Source organism: Pollicipes pollicipes, unplaced genomic scaffold (genome assembly GCF_011947565.3).
Source record: "Pollicipes pollicipes isolate AB1234 unplaced genomic scaffold, Ppol_2.1 Scaffold_4881;HRSCAF=5763_pilon_pilon_pilon, whole genome shotgun sequence".
In the NCBI taxonomy this organism is placed as follows: Eukaryota; Metazoa; Arthropoda; class Thecostraca; order Pollicipedomorpha; family Pollicipedidae; genus Pollicipes; species Pollicipes pollicipes.
In genome coordinates, this window is record NW_023596576.1 from 29946859 (window position 1) to 29969679 (window position 22821).

General features: G+C 52.4%; 2 protein-coding genes across 11 annotated transcripts in view; one reads left to right on the forward strand and one right to left on the reverse strand.

Moving 5' to 3' along the window:
- LOC119099777 (protein catecholamines up) overlaps nt 1–6454 on the forward strand; it is a 6876-nt gene extending 422 nt beyond the window's left edge. For 5 of the 6 annotated variants that reach the window (XM_037222841.1, XM_037222843.1, XM_037222842.1 and 2 more), the window contains exons 2-5: nt 1034–2080; nt 2425–2526; nt 2923–3093; nt 5609–6454. In XM_037222841.1, the coding sequence (XP_037078736.1) occupies nt 1066–2080; nt 2425–2526; nt 2923–3093; nt 5609–5784 (1464 nt within the window). In that variant the 5' untranslated portion in view covers nt 1034–1065 and the 3' untranslated portion in view covers nt 5785–6454. Of the gene's footprint in view, nt 761–1033; nt 2081–2424; nt 2527–2922; nt 3094–5608 lie in introns of all 6 variants that reach the window. The other variant, XM_037222840.1, reaches the window with a different exon arrangement.
- Nucleotides 6455–6726: 272 nt separating this feature from the next.
- Nucleotides 6727–22821, reverse strand: part of LOC119099778 (mechanosensory protein 2) — a 40536-nt gene continuing 24441 nt past the window's right edge. For 2 of the 5 annotated variants that reach the window (XM_037222850.1, XM_037222846.1), the window contains exons 4-6: nt 13635–13732; nt 11886–12213; nt 6727–9506 (exon numbers count right to left, since the gene is read on the reverse strand). In XM_037222850.1, coding sequence (XP_037078745.1) covers nt 9405–9506; nt 11886–12213; nt 13635–13732 — 528 coding nt within the window. In that variant the 3' untranslated portion in view covers nt 6727–9404. Of the gene's footprint in view, nt 9507–11885; nt 12214–13634; nt 13733–14986; nt 15085–15300; nt 15399–16765; nt 16864–22821 lie in introns of all 5 variants that reach the window. The other 3 variants (XM_037222849.1, XM_037222847.1, XM_037222848.1) reach the window with 3 other exon arrangements.

A 22821-nucleotide genomic window follows, 5' to 3' on the forward strand; every position in this document is an offset into this window, starting at 1 on the left:
TAATTATATGGCTGGTAGTGGATGTGGTAGGCACTTTGGATCCAACAGTCAATCACAGCCAGAAATTTCTGCCAAATGAGCATGGCATTTCCTCAGATGGTTGATGTATGGGTCAAGAATCATTCTACAATGTTGTTGTAGGGAGCATGGGACTGTATTAAAGCTACTGAACAGAAACCCAATGTTTACAACTTGATAGGACTTTATTGCTACAAAAAACAGCTTAAAATTGGTATGGATGTATCACAAGCAGTTTTAATTGAGAGGTTAGCTGGAGCTGCAATCTTTATTTAAAAGAGAATTGTAAGTGCACTTGCTGCCAAAAGGTCAGCTTGGATAAACTTACTGTTGAAGTAAGGTGACCTTTAGACATCCGCATCTAATTTTCATCTCAGTGTATGTGCTCCTGTCTTGGTGTAAACAAGAAAATTTATGCATTTGTTACCAATCTTATTTGTGTTAAGCAAGCAGAACTAGCTGTGATGCAGTTTGCAAGTCACAGGAAATCAATATAATGGTTGGGGCAGACAGATCGTGCTCAAAAAAGAGTATTAGTAAGCTGCCCCATTTTGGGGAGATTTGGATAGCCTCAGCCCCCAAAACACGGTTGGTCATAACATGGGCCATTTTATTTGATTTTACATTTCTTGTATATTAAAGAACACATGACACCCTCAATATTTGATTTTGATAATTTCTGCCACAGAATGCTAATATTCAGCATCAAATTGGAAGTTGTGCCTGCCTCTGCCTCAACAAGGTGTGTCCAAAATATGCCATGGTCCGCAGGCTGGGGTAGAATTAAGTAAGAGCTTAATAGATAATGTCTTTGGGCTAGCTGAGGGCACACATGCATTTGAAAGTTGCTTGGGCTTTTGGATTTTTTTCCCCTGCATTTATGGTGATGCATTCAACTTGGCATCAATGATACAGGAAGCAGGGAATTAAAGTGTAAAAAATGGAGACAGCATATTGGGCCAGGCTGCTTTTAAAGTTAAAATATAATCTAACCTTTCACAATCTCTGTTTACAGGCTCAACACACATTCTGTATTATTTGCAGTGAATGAGCAAAGCAACAGTCATGGAGAAAAGTATTCTTTTACGTAACATTGCAATTGGTCTAACACTGCTGATACTTCTGTTCAGTCTCCCAATGCTGGTTCACTCCCATGGCCACAGTCACGACCACCACGGCCACAGCCATGACCACCATGGCCACAGCCATGACCACCACGGCCACAGCCACGACCACTTTGACGACGAGCCACCATCGTTCAAGTACTCGCGTCAGGCGAATGTAGCGCCAGACGAGCTGGCAGAGGAGGCACGCCAGGTGCACGAGGAGTTCCAGGCACACCAGGCACGCGTCAGCAGCGGGCGCACCAGCGAGCAGACGGCCTCGCTCTGGCTGACCGCGCTTGGCTCCACCCTGCTGGTCAGTGCCGCGCCATTCTTCATCCTCTTCTTGATCCCGCTGGACAACAGCGAGGCGTCGCAGCCGCTGCTCAAGGTGCTCCTCAGCTTCGCTGCCGGTGGCCTGCTGGGCGACGCTTTCCTTCACCTGATCCCGCACGCGCTGCTGGCCGTGTCCGGGTCGGCACCGGGCGGTGCCGGCGGGGGCCACGGCCACTCGCACGGAGCCGGGGAGCACGGCCACTCGCACGGCGCCGGCGGTCATGCGCACGACATGGGCGTCGGCCTCTGGGTTCTGGCTGGCATTGTGGCCTTCTTCGTGGTAGAGAAGTTCGTGCGCATCGTTAAGGGCGGCCACGGTCACAGCCACGGCCCGGCAGACCGGCAGCTGCATGTTAAACCATCAGGGGTGGACGAGACGACGGTCAAAGCCAAAGCCGTCGCCGGAGGATCGAAAGATAAGGATGGTGACAGTCCCAAGAGCAAGGGAAGGAGCAAGGCGCAAGACGCTTCGAGTGATAAAGAGAGTGCAGAGCGCGTAAAAGATGATTCGAAGGAGACGAAAAGGCCTGGTAAAGACAAGGCTGAAACATCAGAAAAGACAAAAGACAAGAAATCTACAAAGCAACAGAATGCTGCTTTGGACAAAGCAACTCCTCATCAAGGTCAGTGGAAAGTCTCCTGTAAGCTACTCTGAATTTTGTTCTAGCCTTTAGGAAGAAATGTTGGCTCGTCCCTGTTTTAGGCAGTGTTTGGAGTTAGGCTCTGATAATTTGGCATGTACTGTTTTGAGGAGGCATGGCTCCTACCTGTGATATAATGCATTAATCAGCCTCCCTGGTTGTCTGATTAAGCCTTTGTCCAATCCATGGTGTAAAATTATCCAAAAAGGTATGTTGTCTGACGTGACAAATGGCTGCTGTCTGCAACAACCATTGCAATTCAACACCATTGCACTTGTTTCTTCAGGAACAGAGCCGCCACTGTTCACGCCCCACTCTTTTCTCAGATATTAAGGTTGCGGGCTACTTGAACCTGGCCGCCGACTTCACGCACAACCTGACAGACGGTCTGGCCATCGGTGCTTCCTACCTGGCCGGACACTCGATCGGTGAGGAGATTGTGCGACGCCCCCCCCCCCCCCTCCCTTCCTCTGCCATCGGTACCCCCTACCTGGCCGGACACTCAGTCGGCCAGGAGACGGTGCGACGCTCCCCCCTCCCCCCCTTGCCATCGGCGCCACCTGCCTGGCCGGTCGACCCGATCGCTGAGGAGACAGTGCGGCAAATTGACAAAACGATGAAAGACAAAGGGCAAACCGTAACGGTCAGCTACTGTTAGCTGCAAGAGTAGAATCCACGACATGTCGTCAGCTGGAAGTAAGTGTAAGTGTGCGGTAAATGTAACTGAGTGCTAAGCTAATACTTCGGATGACGACGGTTGGATGCCCCTGATACGACATCTAACGGCAGGGCCCGTAACTGACGCCTGCCCACCGCTCCGACAGGCGTCATCACCACAATAACCATCGTCCTGCACGAGGTGCCGCACGAGATCGGCGACTTCGCCATCCTGGTGCAGTCGGGCGTGCCACGGTGGCGCGCCATTATGCTGCAGCTGACGACAGCCGTCGGCGCGCTCACGGGGACCGTGATCTCGCTGCTGGCCGAGGGTGCAGGTCAGTCTGCTATTGGGCCGACGGCCGAGGGGTAGGTCAGTCTGCTACTGGTCCGACGGCCGAGCGGTAGGTCAGTCTGCTACTGGGCCGACGGCCGAGGGGTAGGTCACTCTGCTACTGGGCCGACGGCCGAGGGGTAAGTCAGTCTGCTGCCGGTCCGACTGCCGAGGGTGTAGGTCAGTCTGCTACTGGGCCGACGGCCGAGGGTGCAGGTCAGTCTGCTACTGGGCCGACGGCCGAGGGGTAGGTCACCCTGCTACTGGGCCGACGGCTGAGGGGTAAGTCAGTCTGCTGCCGGTCCGACTGCCGAGGGTGTAGGTCAGTCTGCTACTGGGCCGACGGCCGAGGGTGTAGGTCAGTCTGCTACTGGGCCGACAGCCGAGGGTGTAGGTCAGTCTGCTACTGGGCCGACGGCTGAGGGGTAGGTCAGTCTGCTACTGGGCCGACGGCCGAGGGGTAGGCCAGTCTGCTACTGGGCCGACGGCCGAGGGTGCAGGTCAGTCTGCTACTGGGCCGACGGCCGAGGGGTAGGTCAGTCTGCTACTGGTCCGACGGCCGAGGGTGCAGGTCAGTCTGCTACTGGGCCGACGGCCGAGGGGTAGGTCAGTCTGCTACTGGTCCGACGGCCGAGGGGTAGGTCAGTCTGCTGCCAGTCCAACGGCCGAGGGGGTAGGTCAGTCTGCTGCCAGTTCGACTGCCGAGGGGGGTAGGTCAGTCTGTTGCCAGTCCGACGGCCGAGGAGAAGGCAAGTCTGCTGCCGGTCCGACTGCCGAGGGGTAGGTCAGTCTGCTGCCGGTTCGACTGCCGAGGGGTAGGTTAGTCTGCTGCTGGTCAGGCAGCCGAGGGGGTAGGTCAGTCTGCTGCTGGTTCGACAGCCGAGGAGGTAGGTCAGTCTACTGCCGGTCCGACTGCCGAGGGGTAGGTCAGTCTGCTGCCAACCCGACTGCCGAGGGGGAGGGGCTGGGTCAGTGCTGACTGATATATTTTGGCCTGATGGAGGGGATGAGTTATCACCGACGCTGCACAGTGTATGCCAGGAGGGTATGCCAACTGTGACGGGGCATTCGTATAGCTGACAGTCTGGTGCCAATGCTGCCCTTGCCAGTGCTATTACCCCACAGTTATTTGTCCATGTTGCCTGTGTTGGTTCAGCTGTATCTGATGCCACTGCTGCCCTTGCCAGTGCTATTACCCTAGAGTTGTTTGTCCATGTTGCCTGTGTTGGTTCAGCCGTGTCTGGTGCCAATGCTGCCCTTGCCAGTGCTGTTACCCCAGAAATGTTTGTCCATGTTGCCTGTCTTGTTCAGCCATCACCCCCATCGCATCACGCACTATTGATCTCCTGTTAGTCCTTTATCCTACATCCTGTACCGATCGTGCTGGGATGTTCGTTAGATGCCTGCCAGTATCTCCCATGAATACTTCTGCTATATCACTTGGTGTGTTCATGTGCTGATACGTCCAAATGTGTGCTGACACCTCTACATCCAATTGGAACCAGACTCCAGACTCCCGTGGGTACGCCCGCCTGTGTGTCAGCGATACCGACACCATCCCACGCCCCCCAGCAGTGTGTCCCTGCTGCTGGCACGTCCCGCCATTCGCAGCAGTGTATCTGCGCTGTTGTCAACCCGGCTGCATCCCGTCATCGTGTCGCTGGCGCTCACACTTCTTCCGCATCCCGCCTGGGTGTTAGGACTCCCGATACCGCCGTCACACTCTGACACTTGGTAACATCCCACCGGTGTGTCAGAACTCTTGACACCTTCACCACACCCCGCTGGTGTATCAGGACTCCCAGCACCACTACAACCCGCTGGTATGTCAGAACTGCCGACACCTCCGGCGCTCCCAGCTGTGTGTCAGGATCCCCGACACCTCCGCCACACCCTGCTGGTGTATCAAGACTCCCGACACCACCACAACCCGCTGGTGTGTCAGAACTGCCAATACCTCCGGCACTCCCAGCTGTATGTCAGGATCCCCGACACCTCCGCCACACCCCGCTGGTGTATCGGGACTCCCGACACCACCACACCCCGCTGGTGTATCAGGACTCCCAGCACCACCAGAACCCGCTGGTGTGTCAGAACTGCCGATACCTCCGGCACTCCCAGCTGTGTGTCAGGATCCCCGACACCTCCGCCACACCCCGCTGGTGTATCGGGACTCCCAGCACCACCAGAACCCGCTGGTGTGTTAGAACTCGACGCCTCTCCCAACAGTGTGTGTGTGTGTGTGTGTGTGTGTGTGTGTGTGTGTGTGTGTGTGTGTGTGTGTGTGTGCGTGCGTGCGTGCGTGCGTGCGTGCGTGCGTGCGTGCGTGCGTGCGTGCGTGCGTGCGTGCGTGCGTGCGTGCGTGCGTGCGTGCGTGCGTGCGTGCGTGCTTGTGTGTGCGCGTGCATGTGTGTGCGCGTGCGTAGGCGCGTGCGTGTGCCTGCGTGCGTGTGCTGCCGACTACTCCGCCACACCCCGCCGGCGCGTCCGTGGCGCTGAGGTTGCCAGCGCTGTTGCAGACGCCGCCGCCACGTCCCGTATCTTGCCGTTCACCGCCGGCGGCTTCATCTACATCGCCACCGTGTCCGTGATACCGGAGCTGCTGGAGAAGACCAACCTCTGGCAGACGGTGAAGGAGCTGCTTGCCCTCCTGGTCGGTATCTACATGATGGTGCTGATCGCCGAGTACGAGTGAGGCGCGGTGCCCGTCTACTGCCGCCCTCCCTCTCGTCGCGTGCCGGCCGGGCGGCGGCGTGTGTCGATCATTCCACCAGCAGCTGCACGCTGATGGCCGCGCGTAAGGACTGCGGCCGTTTGAATGACCAGTAGCGATTGTCCCCACCCGGCTCGGGGGGGGGGGGGGGGGGGACACCGCGCCTCCGCGGGAGTCTCGCCGCCGGCGTGAGCGCGAGTTTTTTTTAGACTGCCGGCTGTTGATCTGCGTCGTTTTGAAGCGTGCGTGCCTCGCGACGGATTCTGCTTGTTGGATGCTGTTGGTTGTTGGATGGCGCTTGTCGAACGAGGGAAGGCGGACAATGGCGAGGCTGACGTTGCTGACCACCGTGCTGCCAATGGATGGTGTAGGTTTTCGATTGGCGCCGTCTCTTAGTTACTTTGCGCCATGCCGACGCACCCGTTGTGTGCAGTTAGGAAGATGGATTTGGCGAATGCGCCTCATTTTCGAAGGATGCTGCGGATGCGCAGGGTAATCGTAGATCAAACGGGATTTGAACTTGCTTTTGTCGGTTTGTGGTATTTTAACCATTTTGTGCGAACGGTGGGAACTGCTTGTGTGAGAGGTGGGTTGGATACTTAATGGAATGCACATTGCCGTTGCCGAAATAAATAGTTTATCCTTTGCGGTACCCTGGTATGACTTAAAAAAACTATTGTTGTACGTAAGGTGCGCTTGTTACCTTGGCTGATCATATGCTGGATGTTCCCATTCGTCGCACCAATGTAAGCGTTAGCAACGCGCGTTTTCCCCTGCGTCTTTCGTGCGGCTGGAGATGCCGGAGCTGCACGGCTTGTGGTCGACTCTTGGGTGAGCTGGACGACGCAATACCACGGCTGAGTGGGCTGGACACTGCTCGTGACATTGAATTCCTACCACCGCCATCCGCGCGACGCCAAAAGCGTTAATCGAAGTCGGATTTATTTTAGTCTTCTACATGCCTTAAGGTACACCAAAATGGAGCATAGGTCGCAGAAGGGACACTTGCACGAAGCTAGGCACGTGTACGAAGGTACAAATCCACCAAAACCTGAGCGCACGAATACAATAACATCTAGCTGCTGACGCCTGTCGAGAACTGCATGTCAAGAACACCGAGACGCGACGCGGGGAGAGCGCGGTGCTGGTACGGTGTTCAGTGAAGACAGTCGTGTAGCTCCATCAACGAAGTTGACAGCAGAAGCATGCGATTGTGCACCACGCCACGGACCCACCAGGCAACACCACGCGACGCGCCGGACGAGCGGAGGACAACCGCAGCTCGTATCGACCGCACAGAGAGGAGCCGACCGTGCCGGCGCAGCCCGGCCGCAGCCCATGGAGCTAAGCGTAGCCGGCGTGTGGCGCTCTGTCCCCCGACGGGGGTCACACCTGGCAGCGTACCCGTGGTCTCCGGCCCTCGCTGTGGCCTGCATTCTCCGCCTGCTGCAAATGTGACAATGGCAGGTTTGTCCCCGCCCAGTTGCGCTGCGCGGAGTTCGCGCGTGGGCCGCCAGACCGCGCGAAAGCGGAGGGGACCAGCTGGCTATGCAGATAGCGATCCGTCCGTTGAATCTTTCATGGCCTGCAGCTGTCAACCCCACACAAAAGCGAACATCTACCACGCATAAAACTGGGCTATTCATATGCCGCGGAAACCGGCCAGCAATTTTCGGCTAAGTTGGCATTACAGTTTGTCTCACTTGTTACCATGCTGAATAAAGAACGGCGACGGTGGCCTATTAATAAAACATGTAACTGGTGGTGACAGCATCCAATAAGCTACCCTGTTCGGTGAAGCCATTCGTCATACGACGAGGGAGGCGGCCATTTCCTTGTGCCGACAGCGAGCTATTCATCTCAGATTCTCATTGCGAAAGTGGACATGAATGTGAGAAAACACGAACGCTTGTGCGGTGTCATAATCTTACGCAGTGGGGAACATATGATTTCATTTCAAGTCATTGGCGACCGGGGCCACACAGGAGATCTTTCGGTGGATATTTACACTGACGGGTTGTTCGGCAGCCCTGTGCCCACACAGGGCAGCGATGAGAGGGTGAACAAGGACGCGACCATTTGGTAAGATGAGCAACCTTTTCTGCATAGGCACTGACGTCAGCACATCAACGGCAGCACGACCGTACGATTACTGGAAAAGCACAAGCAATGTCAATGAAGGATTCGTGCGTCCGAGCAAAGCGAAAAACCACTATCCTGACCCGGGGGTGCGGGACCGCCCAGGGAAGCATGCCAGGCACGCGTGGGTGCAGTACGCGACGCATTTTGGAAATTGATGCGTCTGTTCGTTCCACAGCGATGTTTACGTCGATACCTAGCATATTTTCTTCATCAAAATCTCGGCAACCATTTGCGGCGATGAACTGAATGCCATGGCGGATCCATCGGTATATGGCGCCCGGTTTCGTGGTCCCCTCTGGCTTCGGACGCCGCAGGGCTGAGGCTGAAGTCGAAATGCTATTTGGGTGGTGCGGAACTGGGCCGCCTGTCTTAGATGTGCACGGCAGGCACGCCGACTCACGAAACGGTGTTAGAATTCGCTATGAATGCTGCGGCGAGGAACATGGTCGGTATCGCCCATTCTCTCGGGTACCGCATGTTTATCCGGTAGAAGGATGAAACAAAATGGTGACAGTTGAAGCCAGTTAAAAGCGTTTCAGATTTGTGCAAATATGTAACAGTTAGCAGGGCGATGTCAATATCCATATCATGCCTTCGCGACATGTCTTGATAATATTATTGCACGTCCGTTTCATATTACGTCATCCTGCTGGGCTTGCAGTGCTGTGCGACAGACAAACGCGCAAATGTGACGCTGACGCAAGGAGCGGCGAGTCCCACGTGCCTGTTGTTGGCCACTTATCAGTCAACTGTTTGTAACCAAACTACGTATGGAATATCACCGAAACAAGCATACCGGCAGGGTCAACACGTGACAACACTGGTGAGGTCAACACCACCAGGAATTGCTTCCAGCGCAAACAAGCAAACCAAGCTACCACATCTACTTCCGAGGCTCCAAAGTGTCAAGCGCTATCATCTCACCGAGACGAACGAAGGTCGGAGATAACAGACGCCAAACACAAACGGCAGAGGGTGATGGAGCCGGCGGGGGCTGACCGGGTGTCCATCTCGCCGCGCTGCTGGTCGCGCCACCTTCGGAGCTTGCACACCTGACGCTGGCGCGCTCTGTCAGAGTTGGCGCCATCCCGTGACGGCCGGCACCGGCGGGCGGGGGACGACTCCGGGCGGACCGGGGACGATCTCCGGACGGACCGGGGACGATTTCCGGGCGGACCGGGGACGACCTCCGGGCGGACCGGGGACGATCTCCGGGCGGACCCGGGACGACCTCCGGGAGGACCGGGGACGATCTCCGGACGGACCCGGGACGACCTCCGGGAGGACCGGGGACGATCTCCGGGCGGACCGGGGACGACCTCCAGGCGGACCGGGGACGATCTCCGAGCGGACCGGGGACGATCTCCGGGCGGACCCGGGACGATCTCCGGCGGGCGGTGGGAGAAGCGTAAGGTCGGCGGCGGGGCGGTGATCGCCCTCTCGCCGCTGGCTGGTGGCCGCTACTTCCCTATGAAGTGGCTGAGCACGTCGATGGGCAGCGGGAAGATGATAGTGGAGTTCTTCTCGGCCGATATGGTGCTCAGCGTCTGCAGGTATCGGAGCTGCCCGGAGAAGAGGCAGTCGGTGAGACACGGTCAGGTACTGGAGCTGCACACAGGAGAGGCCATCAGTGAGACACGGTCAGGTATTGGAACTGTCCAAAGGAGAGGCCGTCGATGAGATACGGTGAGATATTGGAGCTGCCCAAAGGAGAGGCCGTCGGTGAGACACGGTCAGGTATTGGAGCTGCACGCAGGAGAGGCGGTCGGTGAGACACGGTCAGGTATTGGAGCTGCCCGGAGAAGAGGCCGTCGGGGAGGCACGGTCAGGTATTGGAGCTGTCCGCAGAAGAGGCCGTCGGTGAGACACGGTCAGCTGACCGATGTACAAGCGTTTGGAAACGACCAGTGGTAACAATGTTAGCAATGCGCGAGTAAATATCAGGAATGCACAGGGATTTCACGAGGCACTCAAAGCGCGTTGCAAACTATATCATGTGAACCATGAGGGGCCGACTGAACGGGACAAACATGAAATATCGCGAATTTGTAGTTGTTTTAACACTGTTCGATGCCTGACGCGAGTGAAGTGATATATGTGTGTATATATATATATATATATATATATATGTATATATATATACATATAAAGCCCTTTACTATAATATATATATATATATGCATATATATATATATATATATATATATATATATATATATATACGACAAATGCACCATCTAACATGTGAGTATTTTTGTGATTTAATCTTTGAACTTCAACCCGACATAAAAAGCTGATTAGAAACATGAAACGAATCAACAGACGACTTGCCAAACCCGAGCACTCCCTGCTTTTTAATCAAACATGTTTATATATATATATATATATATATATATATATATATATATTTATTTATATATAGGATGGCAGTAAATAATCATTCGTATTCTATAGAAGTAGTGCAAAAAACGTGCTGCTTTTAGAATTATCCTGACCATTCGCCACAAAGGTTTCATCATGCTACCAGACAATGGGGATCAAACATCTTACCGAATTTTATGAGGATGACTTGCATATTACAGTGCCTGTGGGTCGGTGTGCGCTGTGGAACTGACATCTCCGATGTCGCAGACATAGACGAAAGGCTGTGATAGACGCAAGCCAATTGCGATGGCGTTAAAAACTGAGATCTATATTTGAAGTCTAAACGCAGATGGGCGGTGCACTAGCATCGATGTGACACTGAAATGTGGTGTGTGAAGATGAACCGATGTTGACTCGGGGTGAATTGTTTGGTTTGCTTCTATGCATCGCGTTCGTAAGGGGAAGGCGGCGGTCAGGGTCATGATGCCGAAAAACACTTAACGCCAATTTTAATTTTCACAGCATTGGGTTGCGTACCATAAACCACTAAGCTTCACATGGTGTTGCTAAAGTGGTGTAGTGCTTATGCAATGCAAGAAATGCTCAAATATATACCTGAGCTGGGATTCTGTTAAAATCATTAGATACGTCTTAGTCGCTCGGGGTCAATTTTCGGTCACGGACCTTGCCCGCAGAGTTGAACTGTGCAAATATAAAACGGACACCCTGTCCCTGGCTGTCGCCTGTATATGCTGTCCCAGACCAACAGCCTGGATATCCGTTTTACATTTTGGACATATGGACTCTGAGGAAGGTCCGTGACTGAAATCTCATTCAAAATGCATCTCACTAAACGACTAAAACGTGTGCAGCTATTGCAGGGAAGCTATTTTCATCCAGTTGAATGGTGTTCCTAATCGTGAGACATTCTTACGAACAGGAACAAAATCAGATCCTTTCCGGTATGCATTCCCGCTCGGAGTGATCCCAAAAAATGCGTAAGCCAAACTTCCTCCCCACTGCTTGGGCACGCCACAGCGCTCTATGCGGCGAGTCGCCACAGTAGCCCCATCCCGCCACGCGGCCCAGCAGAGCGGCTCAGCCCAACAGGCGCTACTATCCCATCAGTAGCCAAGTGCTGCACCCGGCTGCGATCGCGCGTGCAGCTCGGAAAGTGGCGTGGTTCACGAGCACACAACCTGATGTTTTCGCGAGCACCACACGCGTGTCGAAACAAGGTAATGTTTTCGCGTGAGCCACACGTGTGCAAAAAGCGAGGCGAGTGATGGACCTCATCGGTGTCTCATCACGTCGTTCAAGAATGCGTAGTATGACATATAGAACAGGGCGTCAGCACGCGGCACCAGCGTGTGATACATGACACGGCATATCGACATATTCGACCACTGGGGCTATTCCACAATCGTCACTTTTGACGGGTGCCTACTTTCCGTCTGCGCAGTACTAGAATGCGTGCAGAAGTGGAACTTTGTGCGAGCACGACCTCCTCAAAAAGATACGAAGTCCCAACCTTTGTGTGCCTTTATGTGTGCATGTCCACCAAAACAGCGACGCACCTGCAGCGCGCTGGAGCTCTCGTTCATGACGTCAGCCGCCTCCTTGAGCGCGCGCGACGCCTTGTGCTCGCCCTCGGCGGCGATGACCTTAGCGCGCGCCTCGCGGGCCGCCTCGGCCTCGGCGGCCATGGCGCGCTGCAGCTGCAGCGGCAGGCGCACGTCCTTGATCTCGACCCGCTCCACTTTGACGCCCCACGGGTCGGTGGCCTCGTCCAGGCTGGACTGCATCTGTTGTGAGATGGTCTCGCGCTCGGCCAGCAGGTCGGCCAGCGACTTGGTGCCGAGGACGTTGCGCAGCGTGGTGGCGGCCAGCAGGCGGGTCGAATGGCTGGCGGCACGCGGGGGACGGGCGGTGACTGGCTGCGCGCAGGGTGGCGCGGCCGACGCCGGCAGTTGTCGGTGCGCTTACCCGGCCGCCGCGCTGGCTTATTCAACACAGGCTGATGACGAGGTCCGCAAACGCAGCGCAAGTATGGATTATCGGACGTTAACAGCTGTTTGCAAGCAGAAATACTGAAATTTTGATGGCTGACCGCGAGCGGGAGCTCGGTGATAGATTACTCTAGAATTATAAAGTAGTTGTTCACGAGCAGCAAAGCCGACGTGGCTGATTCGCCGCAAATGCGCCAGAACTGACTGCCAGGAAATGAACCCATGAGCATGTCCATTACGACATTTGACCTCAGTGCGACCTTTGAATAGAATGACTACATCCAGAGCTAAGCTCACGATTATTGTTAAAGCGTTCTACGATTTCCGATGGGACTTGGACCAGGCTGAGCTGCTCCCAAATCCCTAAATGCGCAGGCCATTAGCAACCGGAACAATGCTTCAAACAATGCACTTTCCAGGAGGCCTGCGGGATTATTAATGGCCCTAATTGTGGTTGACAAGCTGACCCCAGTCCTGGGAACTGTCTCAACAAGCCACGATACTTTTCCGTAAGACCACAAACAATACGAGGGAGAGTACCTAACACTACCCGGGCCAATCAGCAACACCAACGAGGGAGGGCACCTGACACTGCGCTGGCCAATCAGCAACACGAACGAGGGAGAGCACCTAACAATCTCTGGGCTTATCAGCAACACGAACGTTCAGCACCCAGCAAAGTGACGCCACCCGACAAAACGTCGCGATAGCACAATGGCGGCTGCCCGACTTGAACTGGACTGGTCTGGATTTAACCGAACTGGGACAGGCCTGTATTGATGTAGATTGTTTGGATGTTGTTTAGAGCGAACAGCGCTGGACTGGTTTACTTTTGAACTCGATGGACGGGTCACTGGACCGTGGTCCTTTGGATGGCGTTGAGCTGGCCTCACTGGCTGGGGTGCTGAAATCAACTGGAGTGGGCGGACTGGGCCGGGTCTGACCTTATCAGACAGCGTCAGACTGTATCCAAACGGGCCAGACTAGTCCAGACCCGACTGGATCGGACAGGACCGGAAGGGAGTGCACGAGGTCGGACCGGACTGGACTGGACTGGACTGGACTGGACTGGACTGGACTGGACTGGACTGGACTGGATCGGACTGGACTAGACTGGACCGGACCGGACCGGACCGGACCGGACCGGACCGGACCGGACCGGACCGGACCGGACCGGACCGGACCGGACCGGCACGCGCCGGTCGGCGTCACAGTAGGCGTCTCTCAGCCCGTGCCGGTCGCCGGGCTCCGCGGCGGCGGTCCGCGCCCGCGCGCCGCCGAGCCGCCGGCGCCGGCCGCAGCGCCGCCAGTCGTTACCTGTAGTTGACAATGTTCGTCACGGCCACAGTCGGGTTGCTGATGCGGTAAAAGATTACGGCGTCCACCGCTACTGTTACCGAGTCCTTGCTCAAGATCTAGAGGCAGACACGGATCGAGTCATGCACATGCTGCCGATAAACAGGGAGAGGCGAAGATAGAGTGCGAGTCTTCAGCTAAACGATGCGCCGACAGTACACGGAGTTAAAATGACACCACGTAACACGCGGGGCTCATGCTCTCAGTAGGCGTTATTCTGCAGCAAATTATCTTGTCTGGGGGTGAACAGGAGGTGAGGGTGGGGTCGAAGAGTGTCTTCAGTAGTTGCAGCATGGCAGAACATTAGGACAACTGGTCGAAAGGATCCAGGATCTCCGCGCAGTTGGATTGAAGAGTGGTAGACGCGTTGCGCCTGTATCCATAACGCCTGCGTCTGCAATCAACTTTGTGTTCACAAAGAGCGAACAAATCCTACACCTGACAGCCAGAAGTCAGAACGCAATTCATGAGTTTGCGTTGTTTTACATTCTAATTATCCACATTTCATCCGGCCCATCCCAGTATTTGTGTTAGTTTAGTTCACACACGATAGCACGAGCTGCTCAGCTGCGTTACATCGTAGAGCCGCACTACATGCTGTCACAATGCATGCCTTCGCCAAACAAACACTGTCGCACCGATGAATATCGTCGGCGTCAGGTGAGCTGTGCGCTCAGAGAACAGCTGTCCGTGTTTGTGGCTACGCCGTGATGAAATGAGGCGGCACCTCATTGGCGGCAGCCTGCTTCAGATCTGGCGGCCGCCCTATACGCGCGAGACGCGGGCGTGCTTGCTGAACAAGGATCGTGATCAAGACGCCTGGGAGACGGGTACCAGACTGCAAACTAGCTGCACGGATACCATTCGCTGCAAACTCTCGGAATCTATGGACGAAACGCTGCCTACGGGAGCGCTCCCCTTGGCGAGGTGGGCGGGCACCATGGCACAGAGCACCGTGACGGATACGTGCAGAGCTAGCCAGGAGTGTACAGAGGCGGCCGTCTGATCGGTCGACCCGAGGGCCGTCGCAGCCGGCGACATCGCGCCTCGACGCCACAGGCTGTCCGCCAAGGCTCGCACCAAGACAACCGGAACGCTGGAGAAGCCAACTGCTCGACTGCAGCAGACGGGTCAGAGCCGGGCGCTGGCGAAGGTTGCGGCAGGCGCGGGGCATCTCTCCGTGCCGGAGCCGTGCTGACGGGGCACATACGGGCCCACCGAACGGCCATGCTGGCCGGCGCGCCCTCCGAGTGAGCCGCCAGGAGTGGCTGGCCGCGCGTGGCGACCGGCGGAACAGACGGCGCCCCACCTACCTATAGTGGTCAATGCAGGTCACCACCGTCACCGGGTTAATGACGCGGAAATAAATCACGCCGTCCACGCACACCGTCACACTGTCCTTGCTCAGAATCTGGGGGAGAAGAAGAGGTGGCAGCGGACGGGGGCGCCGCCGTCCCCGGGCCCCGAGTGGGACACACGCCTGCGGGGTCATGCCAGACGGACACGATGCGGCCCGGGCCGGGCACGCGGGGTCACGGCACCAGACGCGGCTGTCTGCACACGGGCGCCGGCCGAGCCAGCACCGCCGCCGCCGGCCGGGCCGCCGCCCGGCTCCACGCTGGCTGACCTGAACTCCTCGATTTTGGTTTCGGCGCCGACCGGGTTGTGCACGCGGTAAAACACCACTGCGTCGACGGTCACCGTCACTAAGTCACTGGATAGGATCTGCGGAGCAGCCGGCCACGCGCCGCGTCACAGAGAGCGCGCTCGTCGCGATGGACAGTGGGGTCGGCGGCCTCCACGGAGAGCGCGCCCGTCACGCTGGACAGTGGGGCCGGCGGCCTCCACAGAGAGCGCGCCCGTCACGCTGGACAGTGGGGCCGGCGGCCTCCACAGAGAGCGCTTCCGTCGCGCTGGACAGTGGGGCCGGCGGCCTCCACACCGGAGTGCAGAACCAGCAGTCGCACCCGGAAGCTTAGTTTAGGTGGGAAACCTAGTAGATTGGGCCTACTGGGAATGTCATAAAATTGTAGTCCTCATCAAACGAACAAGTCACCAATTCAAAAGGTGATTTCAGGATAATCTCGAATGCATGAAATATAACCACTTCTGCACTTTGCCGTCGACCGTTACACCGTAAACAGCCATATTGAATGTGCATATTCGGCGTACCCCACTCCCACAGGGTTCATGCTGGAGACAAACACTGCGCATTTATTGTAGCATAACGAAAAAACTGGTGACGAAACAAAAATATAGTAGGCAGAGGGAGGCGCAGGTTTTTCATATCTGAGTCTAACACAGATTTTGGCAGATTAACACGTACAGTATCGCACCGAAACCTGAAACCGGGCAAAAGCGAGCTTGATGTGAGGTCCCTCTGTCCGTACGTCAATTCGTATGCATATGAGTACGAATAGTTGCTTCGCTTTCCAGCTGAACATTGTATTACGGCTTATCCGGTTGTCGAGAACATCTCAAATTGGGAGCATTTTAAATGTGGCTACAGACACCCTAAATTAATGTGATCAACTGACCTAGAATGAGCATCGTACAATTTGCATGACAGCGCAGTCTATGGGCATGCGCGCCTACACATCGTTTTATTTCAGCAACTGCAGCCGGTGGCAGAGGTGCCCGCAACCTGCTTAAGTGAAAACCCCACCGAACACTTCACACTCTACGTCATCAAACCATCCAACTGCGCGGCAAGGGGCAGTTCGAGATTGGACCGGGGGAAATATGGGTGGCTGCGGGGCAACTGCTCCCACATGGCGCATGTTAAGAGACCCCGCCGAAGTGAGTGCATTCCGAGGCGGCTGGACAGCTAACGGTCGGACGCCGGCCGCAGTACAGTTGGCGGAAGCCGTGCAGGGCACTACCCAGCAACGTCAGCACTGTTACAGTCCGTCGGGCGGCCGGCGCCCTGCTGTCGGGGGAGAGAGAGGTGAGGAGTCCAGCACCCCATGGCGCGCCTTCTCAAGCAGGTGGGCTGCCCTAATTACCAACAGAGGCTAGACAAAATACACCACGGACGGAGGCACGCCCGGCGGCGGCATCGCCATGCCAACGTGATGTCACACGGCCAGCACCTGTAGTCCTCGATGTTATTCTGGGCCATCACGGGGTCGCTGACCTTGTAAAACACTACAGCGTCAACGCTGACAGTCACGGAATCGTTGGTGAGCACCTGAAAGCCAACAACTGTCTGTGCGGAATCGTTGGTGAGCACCTGAAAGCCAACAGCTCTCTGTGTGGAATCGTTGGTGAGCACCTGAAAGCCAACAACTGTCTGTGTGGAATCGTTGGTGAGCGCCTGAAAGCCAACAACTATCTGTGTGGAATCGTTGGTGACCACCTGAAAGCCAACAGTTGCCCATGTGGAATCGTTGGTGAGCACCTGAAAGCCAACAGCTGTCCGTGTGGAATCGTTGGTGGGCACCTGAAAGACAACAGCTGTCTGTGTGGAATCGTTGGTGAGCACCTGAAAGCCAACAGCTGTCTGTATAGAATGTCGGGCGTCGGCGCGCGCATGCGCGCGGGTAACCAAGTGTTCACGCACATACAGCTGAAGGCGAGCCAACGAACTGTCACGCTGGGGCTGTGAGCACTCGAACACTTCCCAGATGTTTACGCGGCCCTGCGAAAATAACTCGGCTCACTAACGCTGTGCAGCAGACTTGATGGGACTGCATCTCAAAAGCCGTATCTTATGACCACAAACGAAAATATTGATCAACGAGGCCAAACGGCAGCACTGTCGTCGGCATCAGCGTGCAGTAGTCATTTTTACGCCATAATTGCGCCTCCACTTGGAGGCGGGCGCTCAGGACGCCCAAATGCCAATGTCATTAATACGGTCGACCCCAAACGTATAACGCCCGAATGGTGGTTGTTTTACTGCCGCGAAATCGATTCCAGCTCCGACTGTTACATTTGGTTGATTCTGACTATACTTTCGAGCAGCACAGTACGTTTCTGAGCAAATTTCTGCAGACTCTGAACCAGGTCAGAGTTTCTTCTTGAGACCAGAGTCTCAATTTCTGAATCCATTTCAATGGAGCAAATTTCGGTGACAATAGGTGAGAAACCAACTCACCTGCACCAATCCCACACAAACTGGAAACCCCACAACCCCACAAAATTCCTGAAAGACAGCATGCGACATGAATTGACAGTAAGAGAGCATCAAGTGTTTCAGTGTTGCATGGCAAAACCATCACCTAAGACTCCTGTTGACGCTTACACTTCTTTTTTAATCCACTGATGGATAATCCAAATGACTGGACTCCAGCTCACACAACTACTCGAAAAACTCGATTGAACCGGGACTCAACAGAATGCTGGCTGATCCAGGAGCCAAATTTGACTTCATCCAGGGTCAGGTGTACGCCTGCATGAAACACATGTAGCTAAGAAAGAAAAATGGACTCATTACCAAACAGACAAGGTGGTCGTCTGCAATTGATATGGTAGGTATTCACCCGTGCCTGCTTCACATCCCATGAACGTGATGCACGTGGAAGTGGGATCATTGTATGCTGCCTCAGCATGACGACATGACATTGATAAAGGAAACAATCGTTATTTGTGAAACAAATTGTTTATTTGCAAAATTGACGAAAGCCCTCATCGGCAGGCATGTACTTTCTTATTCAGTTTATGGGGGCTTCAAACCCCCCTTCAACTCAGGCTCCAGCCAGGGGCGCAGCCAGAGCCTTAGCAATAGGGCACAGGGTTGAAAAAAGGCCCCTGACCGTAAAAAGGCCCCCGCTCAACGAAAAACGCTGGATACGGCCCAGTTGTTATTGAGGGCATTTTTTATAGATATTATATATATAAATATAAATATAAGCATAAATATAAATATATATATATATATATATATATATATATATATATATACATGTTTGATAAAAAATAACTGCTGACTCAGCATTAACGATCTTTTTGATGCATTGTTCTAGTTTCCGGGCCTTTGACTTTGCGTCATCGCTTAGATTAAATATGGTTCGCACAAAATTACTCATATATTCATCACTCCTTCCATTCTAACGTTTCGAGATCTTATCTCATCTTCGGAGAAAACTAAATTGCACATGAAATAAGTTTTGAGTTTTAAAGGATGAAAAAATTGTGCACTACTGTTGGAAAACATCTTTTAGTGCGGAGAACATAAATGAAGCACAACTAATTGAAGTAAGACGGATCGCTATTTTCATCTTCATACATGTAAGAAACACTCATAATGGGAACATCACAAAGACACAATGGGAACACCATTGTCACAATCACATCGGAAGTGCTCACCGCCCACCACCTAGTAGCTCAAGAGTTCTGCAAGAATTTGTCTGTCTGTTTAAGGCCGGAGAGAGTTCGTTAATGAATATGCTTTCCCAAATTTGAAGGCGTCTTCTGTCACTGCACGTCCGTAAAATGTCAGTGCTGTCTGTGAGTTGTTGTCGTGTCAATGTCATGTCGTGTTCCTGTCGCATGTGGTCCAGGGGTGCCCCGTCACGTAAGTGCATTGTCAGGCGTCGTGAGAGTGTCGTTGTGGTCACACCAATGTAGTGTGTGGGACGAAGTTTGCAACCTTCGATGTTGCATTGGAATTGATACACTACATTGGTGCATTTCAGTTTGTCGTGTTTGTCTGGGCTGTTTCTCATAAGAAAGTTCGATATCTTCTTATTACAATAGTAAATGACAATGTCTATTTTGTGGTCGTTTTTGCCTTTAACATGTTGAGAGATAATTTCCCGTAAAGCTTTTTCATCCTGTTTGTGAGCAGATGTCATTTGATTTTGATAGTACAGTTTGACGGTCGGTTGGATGTCTTGCCTTGGTTTGCTGTCAAAGTGTCTTGTCATATGTCGTTGTGTCTCGTTTTCAATGTCAGAATTTGAAAAACCGTTGTTCACCAGGATCTGTTTGATTCGTGTCAATTCTGAATGTAGTCCTGTCCAATCAGAGCAGTGCTTAAATGCTCGTCGAAGAAAGGACCTTATGACGCTAATTTTGTAGCGTCGAGGACACTCACTGTCAGCATTTAAGCACCGTCCGTTGTTAGTCTGTTTTCGGTATACGGTCGTTTTGAATTGTTGTCCTTGTCCATCAACAGCTACGTCAAGAAAGGGTATTACGTTTTGCACACTTAGCTCTGTTGTGAATTTTAAGCCAGACCGTTCTTCAAAGGTGTTTTTGAGATGTCCTAGTTGGTCAATGTCCCTAACTTCTACAAATATATCGTCTACGTAGCGGCAGTAAATGTCCGGTCTTATGTCGTCATTTTGTAGTATGTCGGTTTCTACGTGTCACATAAAAAAATTAGCGAATAGGGGTCCTAGAGGTGAGCCCATCGCAACACCCTCAATTTGGCAATACATTCGGCCATCAGGCCCGCGGAAAGGAACTTCCAACGTGCAGGCTTTTAGTACTTGTTCAAGAACGCGCCTTGATATTTTGAGAGGAGGAATTTCAGGATGATTGTAGACGCGGTCAAGGATGATGGATATGGTTCTTTCAATAGGCACGTTTGTAAATAGATTTTCAACATCTAGAGAGGCTAGTAGGCCCTTAGGTTGACGAGATCGCACTATATCAATAAACTCGTCTGTTGATGACAAGCTGTAAGACATGGGAAGATATGGGTACAGAAGACCATTAAGACGTTTTGCAATTCTATAGGTTGGTGAAGGGATCTGTGAGATTATTGGACGAAGGGGGTTGCCGTTTTTGTGAGTTTTCACAGACCCATAAGCACATCCAGGCGCAAATTTACCCGTTATCTTGGAAAAGTGTATGCCATCAACAGCGGCATTGGCAGCAGTGATTAGTTTGTTAAGCTTGGTCTTGAGTTTGTCTGTTGGATCTTTTGTGATGTGCCGGAACTTCCTGTCGTCGTTCAAGATGCAGTTTAGTTTCGTATGATATTCCTTTTTGTCAAGTATTACGTAGAGTGATGATTTGTCCGCTCGCCGAATGATGATGTCGTCTTTTTCTCGAAGTTCCCTTGCCGCCGTCCTGAGTTCTTGCGTGAATATCTTGCTTCTATCATTTCCACGCTTTTTCGTGCTCTCTCCTAGTAAACTGTTCTTTAGATCCTTGTCCACGGTAACCTTGTTCTCTTTTTCCAAATTCAAGATATCCTGGTAAAGAATTTCCAGTTCTACTTTCTTCTTAAGTTTGTCATATTTCGACAACACATGGCAATTAAGTCCAAGATTAAGCACCTCTTTTCGTTCCTCAGTAAGATCATGTTGAGATAAATTGATGTCGGCAGTTTCCGGTAATACTATATGTCCACCATGGAGCCTTGAGAGCTTTTTCACGATTCTGCTTCTAGTAAGACGTCTAGCGTCACATTCAATCACGTCGAGTTCGTCAAGTACTTTTTGTTTAAGTTCATGTTCAGGGCAACGTACCTGTAGCTCTTGTTCTAAAACTTTCCTCTTTTTCTTCAGGATTTCACAGGCCGTCTTCTTTTGCTGCAGTTGGTGATTCACAAGTCGTTCTCTCTACCTTTTGGTAAAACCCTCTTTCTTAACTGCCTGGTCATGTAGCTTTATGTTGGAATATTTTGGCAGAATTCTTTCTTTGATACATGTTTGATTAAAAATAACTGCTGACTCAGCATTAACGAGCTTTTTGATGCATCGTTCTAGTTTCCGGGCCTTTGACTTTGCGTCATCGCTTAGATTAAATATGGTTCGCACAAAATTACTCATATATTCATCACTCCTTCCATTCTAACGTTTCGAGATCTTATCTCATCTTCGGAGAAGACTAAATTGCACATGAAATAAGTTTTGAGTTTTAAAGGATGAAAACATTGTGCACTACCGTTGGAAAACATCTTTTGGTACGGAGAACATAAATGAAGCACAACTAATTGAGGTAAGACGGATCGCTATTTTCATTTCATCATGTGACCACAACGACACTCTCACGACGCCTGACAATGCACTAACATGACGGGGCACCCCTGGACCACATGCGACAGGAACACGACATGACATTGACACGACAACAACTCACAGACAGCACTGACATTTTACGGACGTGCAGTGACAGAAGACGCCTTCAAATTTGGGAAAGCATATTCATTAACGAACTCTCTCCGGCCTTAAACAGACAGACAAATTCTTGCAGAACTCTTGAGCTACTAGGTGGTGGGCGGTGAGCACTTCCGATGTGATTGTGACAATGGTGTTCCCATTGTGTCTTTGTGATGTTCCCATTATGAGTGTGTCTTACATGTATGAAGATGAAAATAGCGATCCGTCTTACTTCAATTAGTTGTGCTTCATTTATGTTCTCCGTACTAAAAGATGTTTTCCAACAGTAGTGCACAATTTTTTCATCCTTTAAAACTCAAAACCTATTTCATGTGCAATTTAGTTTTCTCCGAAGATGAGATAAGATCTCGAAACGTTAGAATGGAAGGAGTGATGAATATATGAGTAATTTTGTGCGAACCATATTTAATCTAAGCGACGACGCAAAGTCAAAGGCCCGGAAACTAGAACGATGCATCAAAAAGCTCGTTAATGCTGAGTCAGCAGTTATTTTTAATCAAACATGTATCAAAGAAAGAATTCTGCCAAAATATTCCAACATATATATATATATATATATATATATATATATATATATATATATATATATATGTGTGTGTGTGTGTGTGTGTGTGTGTGTGTGTGTGTGTGTGTGTGTGTGTGTGTGTGTGTGTGTGTGTGTGTGTGTGTGTGTGTGTGTGTGTGTGTGTGTGTGTGTGTGTGTGTGTGTGTGTGTGTGTGTGTGTGTGTGTGTGTGTGTGTGTGTGTGTGTGTATGTGTGTGTGTGTGTTATACATTTTTACATTCTATAACTGGAATTCCAGCCAGACGCTTCTGCGAGATCAGCTCTGCCTTGAGTTTATAATAAGCAAACTGACAAAATCATACGTTAAAACAATGGCCCGATGGACTCGACTTGAGCCAATAGAACTCAGAAACTTCGTCATAATTTTTATCTGGGTTGTTCAGAGATAGCAGGGATTCCGCGCATGTGGACTGAATGTCAAAATGGGTTAAAAATTTGTATAAACATGGCCAAGTCACGTTTGTCTGGATATCTTCAATATTCAGTCAGAATGGATAAGTGGCAA